At 41.3% G+C, this 13976-nt stretch overlaps 1 protein-coding gene across 2 annotated transcripts in view; it reads left to right on the top strand.

The window, feature by feature from the left end:
- The window catches only part of Prim2 (DNA primase subunit 2), a 204452-nt gene that overhangs the window by 163718 nt on the left and 26758 nt on the right, over positions 1-13976 (top strand). For both annotated transcript variants that reach the window (XM_021197856.2, XM_029538764.1), the window contains exon 11: positions 11789-11915. In XM_021197856.2, the coding sequence (XP_021053515.1) occupies positions 11789-11915 (127 nt within the window). The remainder of the gene's footprint in view (positions 1-11788; positions 11916-13976) is intronic.

Genomic DNA, 13976 nt, shown 5'->3' with positions numbered 1-13976 from the left:
GCTGTCCTGGAACTCACTCTGTAGACCAGGCTGGCCTCGAACTCAGAAATCCACCCGCCTCTGCCTCCCAAGTGCTGGGATTAAAGGTGTGCGCCACCACTGCCCAGCAATATAGATTATTCTTGAAACCAAGATATTGATGAATAATGGTTTTCTAAGCCTAGAATTTATATGTGATGTTTTTTCCCTTTTTCAGTGCTTATTATTTGCAAGTCAGCCATTTTTGAAAATATAACTTGAATATAAATTCGTCCGAGTAAATTGAGCGGAAATCATATTTAATATAGAATCGCAGGGTGAATTCATCAGCCCTCAGCTCTCACGTCAGCTCTCTGCACTGGTTAACTCTTGTTAGTTACTCTGCCACCCTCTTCTTGAGGATGTGACAGCGGATTGTGAGTACAGGAGGAATCATCTGGTTAGTTTGTTAACTCAAGCCAGTGACACGTCTGAGAAAAGGTAGCAGAGACTTGTCTGGGAAAATGTTAGGAATCAAAGCTAACTGGTGTGAAGGAGCTGCGTTACACACCTTGTACAAGCACCTTGGTTTTATACAGGTTGACAGTGAAGGCCGCGGGCCACCGTCTCCTCGGTGTGGTTGATGATCAGAGTGAAGGCAGCTCTTCCTGTGTTCTCTGTGCCTACCGCTGCCCTCTCTTTGCACTCAGAGTTCATGAACTTGATTCCTTTCCCTGCTCCCCGTCAGGCAGCCCAGCTCGGTCTCTGTTTCTCTGGCTCTGTTACAGCACTACCTGTTGTCATGTAGGTAAGTTTTCTGTACAGACTTTATAAAATCCTTGGGTGCTGAACATTGAAAAGACAGATTTTTAGGATTCAGGTAAAAGAGCTGGTGGCTTTGCAACATGTCCTTTGTGACTTGAAGAGGCTCCTGCCATCCAGCACGTTTGCAGGAATGAAATTAATTTGATGAAAAAGAAGATATATTTTCCTGTGTAGTGTCTCGGAGCTGCATATGCCCTTGCGACCACATTTCATTACAGCTACAAAGCCTACTCTCAGAACGTCAGATCCCACAGCACCTTATAAACTGATGTGAAATACCGTAGTGTCTGTTGGAAGAACGGCTTTGATTTTGTACTGGCACATGGTAAATCTAGTCTTACAGCCAGACTACCCTAATATAGTCACATTGCATAACAGGTATCTCAGATCAACTTATTTGATCTAGAAGGAAGCAGTTGGCGATCAGTAGTTTATCTTTCAATCTGGCAAATGGGAAGAACCATAGGACTTGGAAAATACCATTGGGTGGTGCTTCACTGCACATTCACATTTGTAACACATTAGAACAGTGTTGAAAATTAACATTTTCAGGGTCAGGGAGACAGCTCAGTGGTAAGGGCCCATGCTGCCAAACCTGACAGCCTGGGATTGTTCCCCAGGACACACAGCAAGTTAGTTATTCTCTGGTCCCCAACCTGTGGTCCATGCACACACATACACAAATGTAATAAGGTATTTTAACGAAGAGTTGTAGGTGGGTACATAGACTACCTCTAAGGCCCTCAGTTGAACTAACTACCTGGGAGTGCAGCTCCCATTAGTACCTTTACTGCTCAGAGCTTATTATTTAAGCAAAATAAATGTAAAGGCATAGAAATACTTAAAATGCTTCCCGAGCACATAAAGTGAATGGACATCCATCATTACAGCCTTAACAGCTTCACTGGAAATCAGGCACATGCCTGGGACTGTGAACTCAGGCTTCTCACTTAGAATTCGCTATCATTGTTTCATGACTAATGAGGAGGTATAGTCCCCGGTCATCAATTTTTAGTGAGGCATATCAGGAAATGTATATTTTCCTCAGCTTTGCAACAAGAAGAATTTTTTTTTTTTTAAATTAAAGTTTCCATCAAGTTGGTGCCATTTCATTTTCTTTTTGGATCCAAGATGTATGAATTGGCAGTTTACTCACAGAATTTTTTTGTGTATGTGTGACAAAAAATCTACTTGATTTATGTAATGAAAAAAACAAGAAAGAATGCCTGTATTTCTCTAGTTTCCCCTGAATGGGTATGGAAAACTCAGAAATACGTGAAAAGTGTTTTCTCGTTTCTCTAAAGCCTTTGGATCACTCCCCTTTAGAATGTCTACCGTTTTTGCCAAAAGATTTTTCTGCATAAACTTAGATTTTATTGTATTACTGTTTTGAGTTTTAGACTGGCAAAGTAAGAGGTGGCACATCCACTTTAAATCATGATGGAGACAAGTCCATGAGGTTGGGTAAGCATCCTGTCTACCCACCCTGTCACCACACAGAGCTAAACCAGCAGGAGTGTGCTCACTTCTTGAGAAACTCAAGGAACCAAAAATATCATCACTAATTAGCTCACAGCTATGAAGACTTAAGTTCATAAGCATGTGTCAGATCTCTTCAGAACATGGGGAATATGCATGGACTGTTTGAGCCTCCAGAGTGCTGGTTAACTCATGTATAACGTGTGTGTGTGTGTGTGTGTGTGTGTGTGTGTGTGTATGTGATATCTCCATGCACCTCTCCCACCCATGTGTTAAAATCTCCCCACTTTACCCCTGGAAACTCCCATCTTCATGTGCTTTATCATTTGTGAATACTACTTTGTACCTCTGAACAGAATTTTGAAATAAAAAATCCATCTTTTTTATTTTTGGCCTTCTTTTTCCAGCGTCCCACATAATACTCAACTGTCATTTTGTTTAAGGAAAAAGTTTAATTAATGAACAAGGTGCTGTCCGTGTTGTGCAGCAACAAAGAAGAGAAGACAGATTAAAGCTTCTTTCATTTGGCTCTGTTGAGTCCCGGGTGAATGCCTTAGTGTTGAGGAGCGGCCAAAATGTGGAATTTGAGATTACTTGTTTCAATATTGGATGAAGGCTCAGCTGAGGGAGAGAGGGGAGGGTGCAGGGTTCCCATGGGGTAATTGAGGTGACTTCCTTTGCATACCATGTCACCTTGTCCCCTTCCTTCAGGAGCTACACAACCTGTGCTTCTTGAACAGGCACATACATTTTGCAAGTTTATGGTGCATGATGTTTTCATAGCAGAAGGAAGAAAAAGAGAATGATTATATACACCAGGAAAAAAATCAAGACCTGGCAGTGCACTGTGTGTTTACATGTATACCTACTGAATTTAATTAATGATATTTAAACGATTTCACTATCAAAAAATAGGCATAGGAATCAGAGGGGTGCCCCTGCATCATGGCCATTATACATCCACATTGGAGAACACAACTCAAACCTAAGTCATGTAACTGGCTCTGTGCATGCATGAAACGAGTCTGTGGAGCAAATGTTGTCGCTTGTGACTTGGGTGGTACTGAGAGATGAATCCTTTCATATTTATCTAAAACTGTCTCATGTCATTGTTTGCTGAGGACTCATTGTCTGCTGTTACTCAAGTTTCAAAAGTAATATTGTGGTTGTATTTCTTCAGAGACAAATTGATTTGGGGGTTATTAGTATTCAACAAATTACTCTTTTAAAGCTGCACATCAAAATATTATTCCTGTAATTTTATGAGCATTGTGTTTCTCATTCTGGGTCTGCTCATTTGTATGCCAGGGAGGCCCTCTGAAGCGGCGTTTGAATTTCAATGGAGGTTAATCTGCATGTGAAGAGGCTTGGAGCCTTGTGATCCCAGGAGCTGTCAAGGCAGAGCCCCATCCTTAGATCTCAGTTTTCCCCAGCCTTGCTTGTTGTTAGTATCTCACCATTTAAATGATTCAATTTAAATTAATATAAAAAGTTCTTTCTTTAGAAACAGCTGTTTCTTTTAAACAGAATGGGAAATGATTTCTATGAATGTGAGTTTATGACACAGTAATCTAAAAACCTACAACAGAAATTTCTATGGCAGAATGGTAATTTGGGACATTAGTCACATGTATGTATTTAAAGATAATATGCATGTGTGTGATCATGAAGAGGAGTATTTTGCATAATAATATATTCAAATAAATGATTGGGGTAAAATTATAAGCAGTTGGTTTTTTTAATGTTTCCAAGTGTGATGTAGCATAGAGAAACAATTAAAACAATTGTATTAAGGGGAGGAATCCTTTACATAATTAAATACTATAGGAGAATGTTAATATCTATGCACATTTGTGTATTTCTACATAGCCGGAACAAATGAAATGAATCCAGCACAACATGGAACTTGGAGACTTAGTGAGATAATCATAGGACTCCATTACCTTAGCTCTAAATGGGGGTCAGAACACGGGGAATGCTCTCGTAAAATACTGCTTTTAGTATCATTTGTATGGCTGCTTTTAAGTTTCTTTTTAAAATCAATTCTTTGAGAGTTTATTGCTATGTATTTTAAACATAATCACCACCCCACCTCCTTCCCTTTCTACCTTCTCCTCCACCCATCTTTTCCCATCCAACTCTGAAACTTCATCTCTTCTCTTCTTCCTTCCCCAAGTCCAGTGTGTTTCCAGCAAGCTTTGTGGTTGGAGCCCACCGTGGTGTATAGTTAGCCTATCAGAGGTCATATCATTAAAGGAAACTCACTTTCCTTTTAGCTATCAAGTATTAATAGTTCATCAACTGCTGTTGGGGTTGTGTCCTCCTTCCTCCTCCTATGTTGGAATTTTGTCTGGCTGGAGCTTCCGAAGGCCTTATACATGCCATATGATTGGTGTGAGCGAGTCCTTTGTGCATCTCTCCTGCTGGCTTTGGAAATCATTGTTTCCCTGATGATATCCACCACCTCTGACTCTTACAGTCTTTCTGTTCTCTCTGTAGGGGCAAGACCTCTGTATTAATTGGCATCTATTTCAAGGAAAGGATTCTCTGATAAGGATTGAGGGAAGGCTCGCTCATTTGTGGATATAGAAATAAGTCCCTATGGGCCATATGTCCATTTCGAAGAAAAATGCATTGGGTTTTCTCCCAATGTATATGTTTGTGTCTCCCTTGATGATGTCTAGTATAGGTTTCATTTCATGGAGCAACAGGCCTTTGATGCAGTCAGAAAGTGGTTGGTTATTACTGTAACATTTGTGTCACTATTAACCAGTGAGGCTACCTTATCGGGACAGCTGTGGCTTGTAGGGTTCACAGCTGGGTGAGATTGAGGCTTAACTTTTCTCCAGTAGTATGTACAGCATCCTCTAGCACCATGAACACTAGCCAGTACAGATGAGGTGTTCAGGTGAGTATAAGCTTGCCTGCTCTCTCGAAAATTCTACAACTCGAGAATGTAGTTCTTCCCTCCCTCCCCCCCTCCCTCCCTCCCCTCAGGTCACTCACTCATGAACCAGCCCCCGCTTTGGTACACTGGGGCAAGCCTGTCTGCATCCTTCACCACACATAGTAATCAGTTGAGCTTTGGACAGGCCATCAGCATGCATAGACTGGAGGCTCAAAGAGTGCTATTGTGCCTAGATAGGGGCTTGGTGCGATAGTAGTTTGGCACTTGCATGTTTGTGGCTGCCAGTTGATAAAAGCATAGCACAAATAATTGAACACAGTTTATAATACTTGATGATAATTGATTATTTTCATGTGTTTCCTATACTGTCTTATCCCTAGTCCCCGATTTTGGGATCAAACCCAAGACCTTGTGCATGCTGGGTAAGCACTCTACCACTGAGCTATATCTTCAGCATTAGGCTTTACTTCTTATGATAACTTTTGAGTGTTCTCATACTTATACTTACAGCACTGGACCTATAGCTCAGGAATAGAGTCTTTGCCTGGCATGTCCAAGGCCCTGGGATTGAACCCCAGCACTGAACAGGAGACCCCAAACTGTAAAAGCACACCATATTATGCCAACAGCAGCCCCGTATGTTGCCTGTCTCTGGGATGTGTCAAGAGACCACAGTGATAGACTATTCTGTGCACTCTACTCTGTAGACAAACTCTCCTCTCACACTAATGTACACTTCTCAGAAAGTATATATCCATTGTTAACGACACACATCTGTACTTCAGAGATACTGTGAGAAGTTACTAAGTGGTTTGAAAGTTAGCTTTTAAAGTGAGAATTGATATGAACTATAGATAATTTTAATATTTGTAGTCTAATTTGTGCCTGTGCCTCTGTGTGTTTCAGTTTATTAATGCACTGCAGACTGAAACATACGAATCTGTATTCAGGAGACAGTTTGCCATTCCCCAGCTGTCTTTTGGGCACGTTAATGTTTGACCAACTTACTACTGACACTTTAGTTTTACATTAAATCTCTACAAATGACTGAGAGATTTGTTACAGCATCCAGAGCACCTGTAACGTGAAATAATGGTTTCCTTTCAGCATGAGTACGATGGTAAAACTGAAGGAAAAGAGGTATTTCTTCCTGTTTCCTGTCTCCTGTGTGTAGATAGTTTGAAAGAATAGCATAGCACCATAAATCAAATGTCTTAATGAGAAACCACGCTGTTGCTGTGAGAAGCAAACAGACAACCTGAAGCCAGACATTGAAATTTACATAGCTCTCCCCTGGTAGAGCCATCTTCCTGCTTTGCTGAGAACACAATCTGTCAATAATTTGTTACGTGTGGTTACAAGGGCGACCACGTTTTTTGGGCTCTGATTCGGAACCTTCATCGCGATCTGCAAGGCGGAGTAAGCTGTCCTGTAGCACACCCCCAAAAGGGGCGGGAGGAGCAGTCCTCTTCCTTCCAACATCCTTCCTCTGGTGTGTGGTAAGAGGCCCCTTTGTAGTGACCCCTGCCTGCTGTGTGTCATTTACATAAGAATGTGATACACCGCTCTCATTACACTAATACAACTCTGAGCATGTGTGCTTTCTGTATGAGGCATATTTGAATCCTGTAATTGCATATTTATACCCTTTGAGGTCAGTGAACTTTGTTACTCGGCCCTTTTGTCCCTGTCACTAGGAAGAACTGTAGTGTACAATTTGTTTGGTGTGCAAGGCAGGCTGAAGCTTACAGTAGCTTTATGCAAACACAGACGTACATGATACATGCCTTACTGCTATAAGACAGAAATCTGTTTTTGTTTGCCTGATACTATGGAATGAAGTGACCAAACAAATTAAAATAGGAATAGACTTGGGAGGAAGAGGACAGAAGCTAGACACAGGTAAAATGTTGACAGGGTGATGGTCACCTAGCAGAACCTTAGTATGTTTACTTTGGGGAAGTGTTTGTAAGTCATTATTGCTTTATCCCTGAGGAGAGATTCTAATCATCTGCATTTGTGTGCTCTCATGGAAGAGCTGGCAGGGCAGTGGGCTTGGGTTTCTAGTCAGCCCACAGCCGTAAGGCCAAACATTTCATCATTGCAGGGCATGTCCTGCCAAATCTGACACTTGGTAGGCTAGGCCTATTTAGCGGTTTTCATTTTCAGTACTTTAAGTTTATGATAAGTTTATTGAAATGACCCAGTCCATTAGGCATCTGTGCTTAGAATCTTAGGAGTCAAGACAGCGTCCATCATGTACCAGGGGATTGCTGCCCACACCTGAGTGTGGGTGGAGTCAAAGGTTCAGTGTGAACTATTAGATTGGCATTTATGAATGAGGGACCAAGGATGGCAGTCAGATCTGAGCTGTGGTACCATAATGTAACTAAAGTTAAAGCAGATCTGGACAGTAAAGCAATATCAAAGGATTTCCTTGAGGAACTACTAGAACAGAGAGAATGAGGCCTTATCAGAGAACAGGGCACAGCAGCAAACACAGTGTAAGCAAGTGAGCATTTACAGCTAAAGAATCAGTGGAGTCAGTAGATGTAAAGTTATGGGAGTATGGCCTGGGTTTGGGAAGATGAGCTGAAGTTCTAGCCTTTGTAAGTTGCCTTACTGACTGCCAAGCCTGGGAGCCCAACACCCCTGATATTTGCTGGGTCACTCTCACAGTGAGCCTTAGTGGAGAGCGAATGGCAACTCTGCCATAGTATGTGCCTTGTGCTCGATTAGTGAGGATGGAGCCCAGACCTGCCCTGTCCACTCAGGATTTTGGTTTATTGCCCATTGGCACAATTATTTTTAAGCTAAAATTCCCCCCTTTTTATTTCTTTCTATGAAGTACTTTTAGTGTTATGCTTAGTAATTTCACATGAAAATTTGCTCAAGAACCCTTTGCCTCAGCTTCCTGGAATATGCATTTATTTAAAGAAGCACAGAAATAAAGTGTAACCTTTTATAGGCATTTTATTCTGACTGTTAGATTCAGAACTCTGAAGATTTGCCCTTTGGAGATGACTCATTAAGTGTCCTCCGCGGCTTCTCAGGACTTAGCAAGTATTACCTGTGTGCCATGGAGGAACACTTGATGTACTCTGTGAACCCCTTACAGCTTTTGATACCTTCGTTTTGAAAGCTTACGAACATACCGAGTAGTGAAAGCAAGACATAGTCTAAGATTCTCCTCCAGTTATAGAAAGGCTTTTAGGGTCTGCCATTTGTCATGGTCTGATAATCATTTCAGAAACTCGGTTGCTGTTCTCATTGCTCTCGCCTAAGTTATTACTTTATGTGAGACATTTAATTTCCATTCCTTCTCTGTAAAGTTAGGCTTTACCTAATTCTGTGTCAGTGAATATTCCTCTAATCAAACATTATCAAAGGTACATTATCTGTCTGTCTTTGCTTGACCAATGGGTTATGGACATCACCTAATAGAGGAGTTAGAAAAGCACCAACCATCAGGTACTGGAAACATTTAATAGGAGTGTGAAAATGGGACAGTCCACTCTCAAATGCTGTAGTAGGCCACAGAGTCCTGCCATGTGGACCGGTGAGTCCATTTTCTTGCACACTGATGTAGAGCTTGATAGTCCAGGAACAACTGTTCACCTAAGTACAGAGTATGGGATAACAAGCCACAAGGTAAATATGGGGAGTATAGTAGAAATCAGAAACACTGTGAAGAGAAACAGCCTAAGAGAATATAGGTATGCACAGGGAAATGCCCCAGAGCTGTGGAAGAGACTGCCTCCAACTCCGACCTCCAAGAGGAAGTACCAAAAAAGAAATCACAGCCTAAAACAATATCATTGGAGCCTACAGTTTTTAATGATCTTATAATGAGGAAATAAAGTGCCTTAGTTAGGGTTTTACTGCTGTGAACAGACACCATGATCAAGGAATCTCTTTTAAGGACATCATTTAATTGGGACTGGCTTACAGGTTCAGAGGTTCAGTCCATTATCATCAAGGCAGAAACATGGCAGCATGCAGGCAGGCATGGTGCAGGCAGAGCTGAGAGTTCTACATCTTCATCTGAAGGCTGCTAGTGGAAGACTGGGTTCCAGGCAGCTAGGATGAGGGTCATAAAGCCCATACCCACAGTGACACACCTACTCCAACAGGGGCAAACCTCCAAATAGTGCCATTCCCTGGGCTAAGTATATTCAAACCATGGCATGCAGTATTATGGAAAGAACTTGGGTTTTGGAATCAAACATTACTTTTCAAGTTTGCTAATTATTTAGTGTTTGTCTTGTGTTCCATTGCTGCTTCTCTTTGAACTACAGTGTCCTCTTGTGTACCACCATAGGGGGGCTGATTATCTGAACCAATCTTTTAAAAGCACCCAGCAGCATGCCTGGTGGCGCCTAAGTGCCTTTCAGTGAATGTTAAGTCCCTTTCTCCCCTCATCTCATTCACTGAAAGTCCTGTGCTTCCATAAGTGTGTTTTATGACTGCCTTCCAGGTAAGAGGCAGTTGCAGAGGGAAATGCAGAGGACAGCGTTAATTATTTGAAGAGGCATTTCGTATGTAGTGAGTCAGGATGTAGCTATTGAAGGATGGCTTAGGAGGAGGAGGAGGAGGAGGAGGAGGAGGAGGAGGGTGTTCCCACCCAGTACAATCCCCAAAATCAAATTCAGGAGGGCAGATTGATTATTCTTTTCTGCAACAGATTAATCTCATCATTGTATGTAGACAGTTGGCTCTCACATCCTTAGACTCAGTGAACCTCAGATTGAAGTATTCGGGAAAGAAAAAAAGTCTTTTCATTGCTATTATTCCCAAACAATGACAGTGTAACAACTATTCTATAACATTTAGACTGTATTACTTGTTATAAATAACTGGTGATCATTTAAAGTAGGCTTAACAAGTTGGATACAAATATTACACAGTTTGTAAGTTACTGGACAGTGGTTTGTAGATTCTCATATCCCTGAGATTGCTGGGAAGAATCCCCGTTAGATACCAGAGACTGGGGGATGACTATAATCTTCACTTCACTGTCTCCTCCCTGAGAAAGTTTGTATTGTTATTTAAGAAGTTTGTTTAGTACACTTCAGAGACCAGTGGTCATGGCAGTAACAGAAAAACTGTGTGTGTGTGTGTGTGTGTGTGTGTGTGTGTGTGAGAGAGAGAGAGAGAGAGAGAGAGAGAGAGAGAGAGAGAGAGAGAAGACCCAGGAGATGCACAGATTGTTGGGGGCCAGCCAGCTCTGGCAGTGTCTTCAGTGTCTTCAGGATCCAAGGAGGAGATGTGGGGTCGGCAACTAGTGTAAAGTAGGCACACACTCACACACACCTGGTGGATGAAGCAAAGCTCCAACAACTTTATTGTCTCTCTTAGTCCCAGTATACTTTAATCAGATACCCCGTGCAGGGGGAAAACACATTCTAATCACTTCTTAATCATGAGTTTCAATGACATATAATGGTTACAAATTTCATATTTTAAAAAACAAGTTATTCTAAGTCCCACCTTTGAACACTCAGCTTCTCCCATGGTTTCTTCCCATAATGCATCTATATCCGAAGGTAGTAGCGTGTCTATTACAGAGTAGCAGAATCTGAGTAAGCCAAATCTTTTCATCAGCCAGTTTCTCTTGTCCTGGGAGGTTTGCGGTTACAAGAAAGGGGATAGATATCATGTTAGTCTAATTTCACACAATTCTTATTCTCCCAACACAGTAAACCATCTACCTGTCCTTATACTGTTTTCATAGTAAAGTGCATATATAGTCAACTGGAGCCCTTTAGGTCAGAGATCCTTTGCTTTCCTTGAGACAGCAGAAAAAGAAGGATCTGTTCAGTCTGCTGGCTGCACAGCAGTAAGTCCTCAAGGCGCACCAAAGCTCATTAGCAAACTTATAGTTATCAACCAGGAAAATCAGATATACTCAGATGTATGGTAGACACAAGCTCAATCTTAATAGTGGACACCACACCCAATTACTATCTCTGTTCATTAACCTGTCCCCTGTAGGTGAAACTTCAAGAGCCCTTTGCAACCAGGCTTGCCCAGTTCTTGTTCTCTGACCTTAGCAGGCCTTTTACTAGGTAACTAAGAATGTGCTTTTTATTATTGTGTTGTGCCCTAGGATTTCTGCTACAAAGCAGCTGGAAAAATACCCTGACCTGATTTAATTAATTGTACATAAAAAGCATTTGACCCCATCTTTTTATCTTTTTAACTAAACTTACTTTTAAATTTTTCATAGAAATCTTCAGCTAAATTATTAATCTATCTGAGTGGCATTGATTTTTGAGAAATCACTACTATTGTTATGCTTTGTGATTGCTTTACCCAGTGGGGAATTAGAAACCTGCCAAGGATATTCATGCAAAGCAAAACCCAGGGTGACCAAGTCAACAAGAGCTGGCAGCAGTAAGGAGTCTTCAGGAAACAGGACCCTCCCTCAGGGCTTTCCCTCTCGGGTAGCTTTGCTGGCCTGTGAGTTGTTTTCCTCAGGCTCCAATACTGACTGCAGATCCTCCGGCTGCATGGCTACTGCCAATGGAGCACTGGTTGTTTGATTCTAGCTGGTATCGCTGATGCTGTTACTACTATATTGACTGATGTACTCTCTCTGTCTCTCTATCTCTTCAGTTTGATAAAGGTTACTCTTACAATATCCGGCATAGCTTTGGAAAGGAAGGCAAGAGGACAGACTATACGCCTTTCAGTTGCATGAAGATTATCCTGACCAACCCACCAGGCCAAGGGGATTATCATGGTAAGTGCCTGTGCTGGATGCTGGTGAGTGCCCTTTGCATCAGTAAGGACCTAGCTTGTCTGTTGGAGCCCCATTACTCTGACAGTAATTTGTCTTATTTCTGAGCTCACTCAGCTTGTGCTTGGCTTCTGCTGGAGTAGGTTTCCTTTCATCCTCTGTTCTTATCTTGTGTTCTGCAAGGAGCATGGGATAGAAGTGTTTTAAAGCTGTGTGAGGTGTGGAAGCCCTAGTTTCAGAATAGCACATTTTGTTGATGTTCAAAAGGCCTTGTGCTGAGGCACAGTGTATTGTTTGTCTTACTACTGTCATCTGAGTAAGAGATTAAGTAAGCAGTGTAACAAGCCCCAGTGTTAAGGGTTATGTCAGTTTGCCCAAGTTGTGTACACACACACACACACACACACACACACACACACACACACACACACGTTTTTCAGTTTGACAACGTATTTTCTAAAATAATTCAACCAGCACATCTTTAAAAGCTTCCCATTTTGTCTGATATGTCAGGGAATGATTAATAGTTTATATTAGTAACCTTTCTAGATTGCCAGAGCTTGCTGTAACCAGATGTCAGTATTTTGTTTTGTTTTAGAATCTTAAATGAAACTACCATGAAAAGAACATACCTTTAAGCTGTTAAAAATCGGGCAATCATAAACAATATTTTTAGAATCTTGATTACTTCCATTTCTGTTTGCTTGATAGGTGAATCAAGTTACTATAAATATATGTGGCATGGGATGTGGTCTGTTTTCAAGTAGGTTCCATGACTATTGTTTGTAATGTTTGTTCAGTTTCTTTTGGATGGAATACTTTGTAGATATGTTATGTGCATTTGAGTATAATGCAGTTTAATCTGAAGCTTCATTGTTGGTTTTTAGGTTAGGTGATCTATTTAGAGATGAAAGTGGGGAATCAGCATTATTTTATTATGGCCTATATGTCCTTTTATGTTTGTCAATGTTTGTTTTAAGAAATTGGGAGCCTCAACATTTGGTGCACACATATTCACAGTTGTATTTTGTTAATATGCAGTGACCTCATTTATCTCTTTTGACTACTTCTGGCCTTGATGTCCACTTTTTCAGACACCAGAGTATCAGAGTTAGCTGGTTTTCCATTTCTGTTTGCTTGATAGATGTTTTCCATCATGGGTGTCACCGTATGTATACTAGTAAGAGGTGCATCTCGGAGGCATCAGGCAGGAAACCAGTTCTTAATTTCTGTAGTGTTTTGAATCTGTAGCTCTTAAAACTGCTTAGGATTTGTGTCTGTCCGCTGACTCCAGCATCGTTCTTGCACGCTGCCCTTCATTCTCTAGCATATGAATCCCAGTGTTCTAAGCCTGGTCTCTTCATCCCAGCGACCCTGCCATTATAAGTGGGCTGCCTGCTTGGCATCTTCACATTGAGCCTTTCCAGTGCTTTGCAGCTTTTCTCTCCTTGAGATAGGCTTGAGATTCTCTTCCCCAAGAATGTCAGGCTGCAGTAGACAGGCAAGGGCTCTGTTCAGATGGTGTTTCCTGGGGAACAGACTGTTCTAATGTAACTACTTTTCCTGTCCCTCTATAGAAGGCTGGTTTACTTATCCATTTATATTTATCTATATGGTAAACACTGTGAGATGATGATAGATTTTTCTGGATGTAAAACTCAGAGAAGTATTAAGCTGTCCTAATGTCATCCTCTTGAACCACTCTGCGATGCGTTTATGCTGAGATTTCAATCACAGATCAGTCAGTTGGCTCTGCCCAGGGCACTGGCTGTGATAGAGTTCTGCTCAGGAGTTTCATCTTTAGTCAGTTGCGAATCACTGCACTTGCCTCAAATAGACCTTGAGACCCTGTTTCTTTGTTACTGTTTTTTTTTTTTTTCAGGATAAATAGGATATTTTTTTCTTATTTAGGATAGAGAAGTGACATTTGACCTCAGTATATGCTCAGTCAGAAACTGGACATGTGTCCTCTTTTGTTTTCTTATTAATAAAATTATCAGCCATCTACATTGATTCGACTTCATCACCTGATGCTGCTTAGAATAGTTGAAGAACCAGTTATGA

Source organism: Mus pahari, chromosome 5 (genome assembly GCF_900095145.1).
Source record: "Mus pahari chromosome 5, PAHARI_EIJ_v1.1, whole genome shotgun sequence".
Classification (NCBI taxonomy): Eukaryota; Metazoa; Chordata; class Mammalia; order Rodentia; family Muridae; genus Mus; species Mus pahari.
This window is presented reverse-complemented; position numbering and strand designations above follow the sequence as displayed.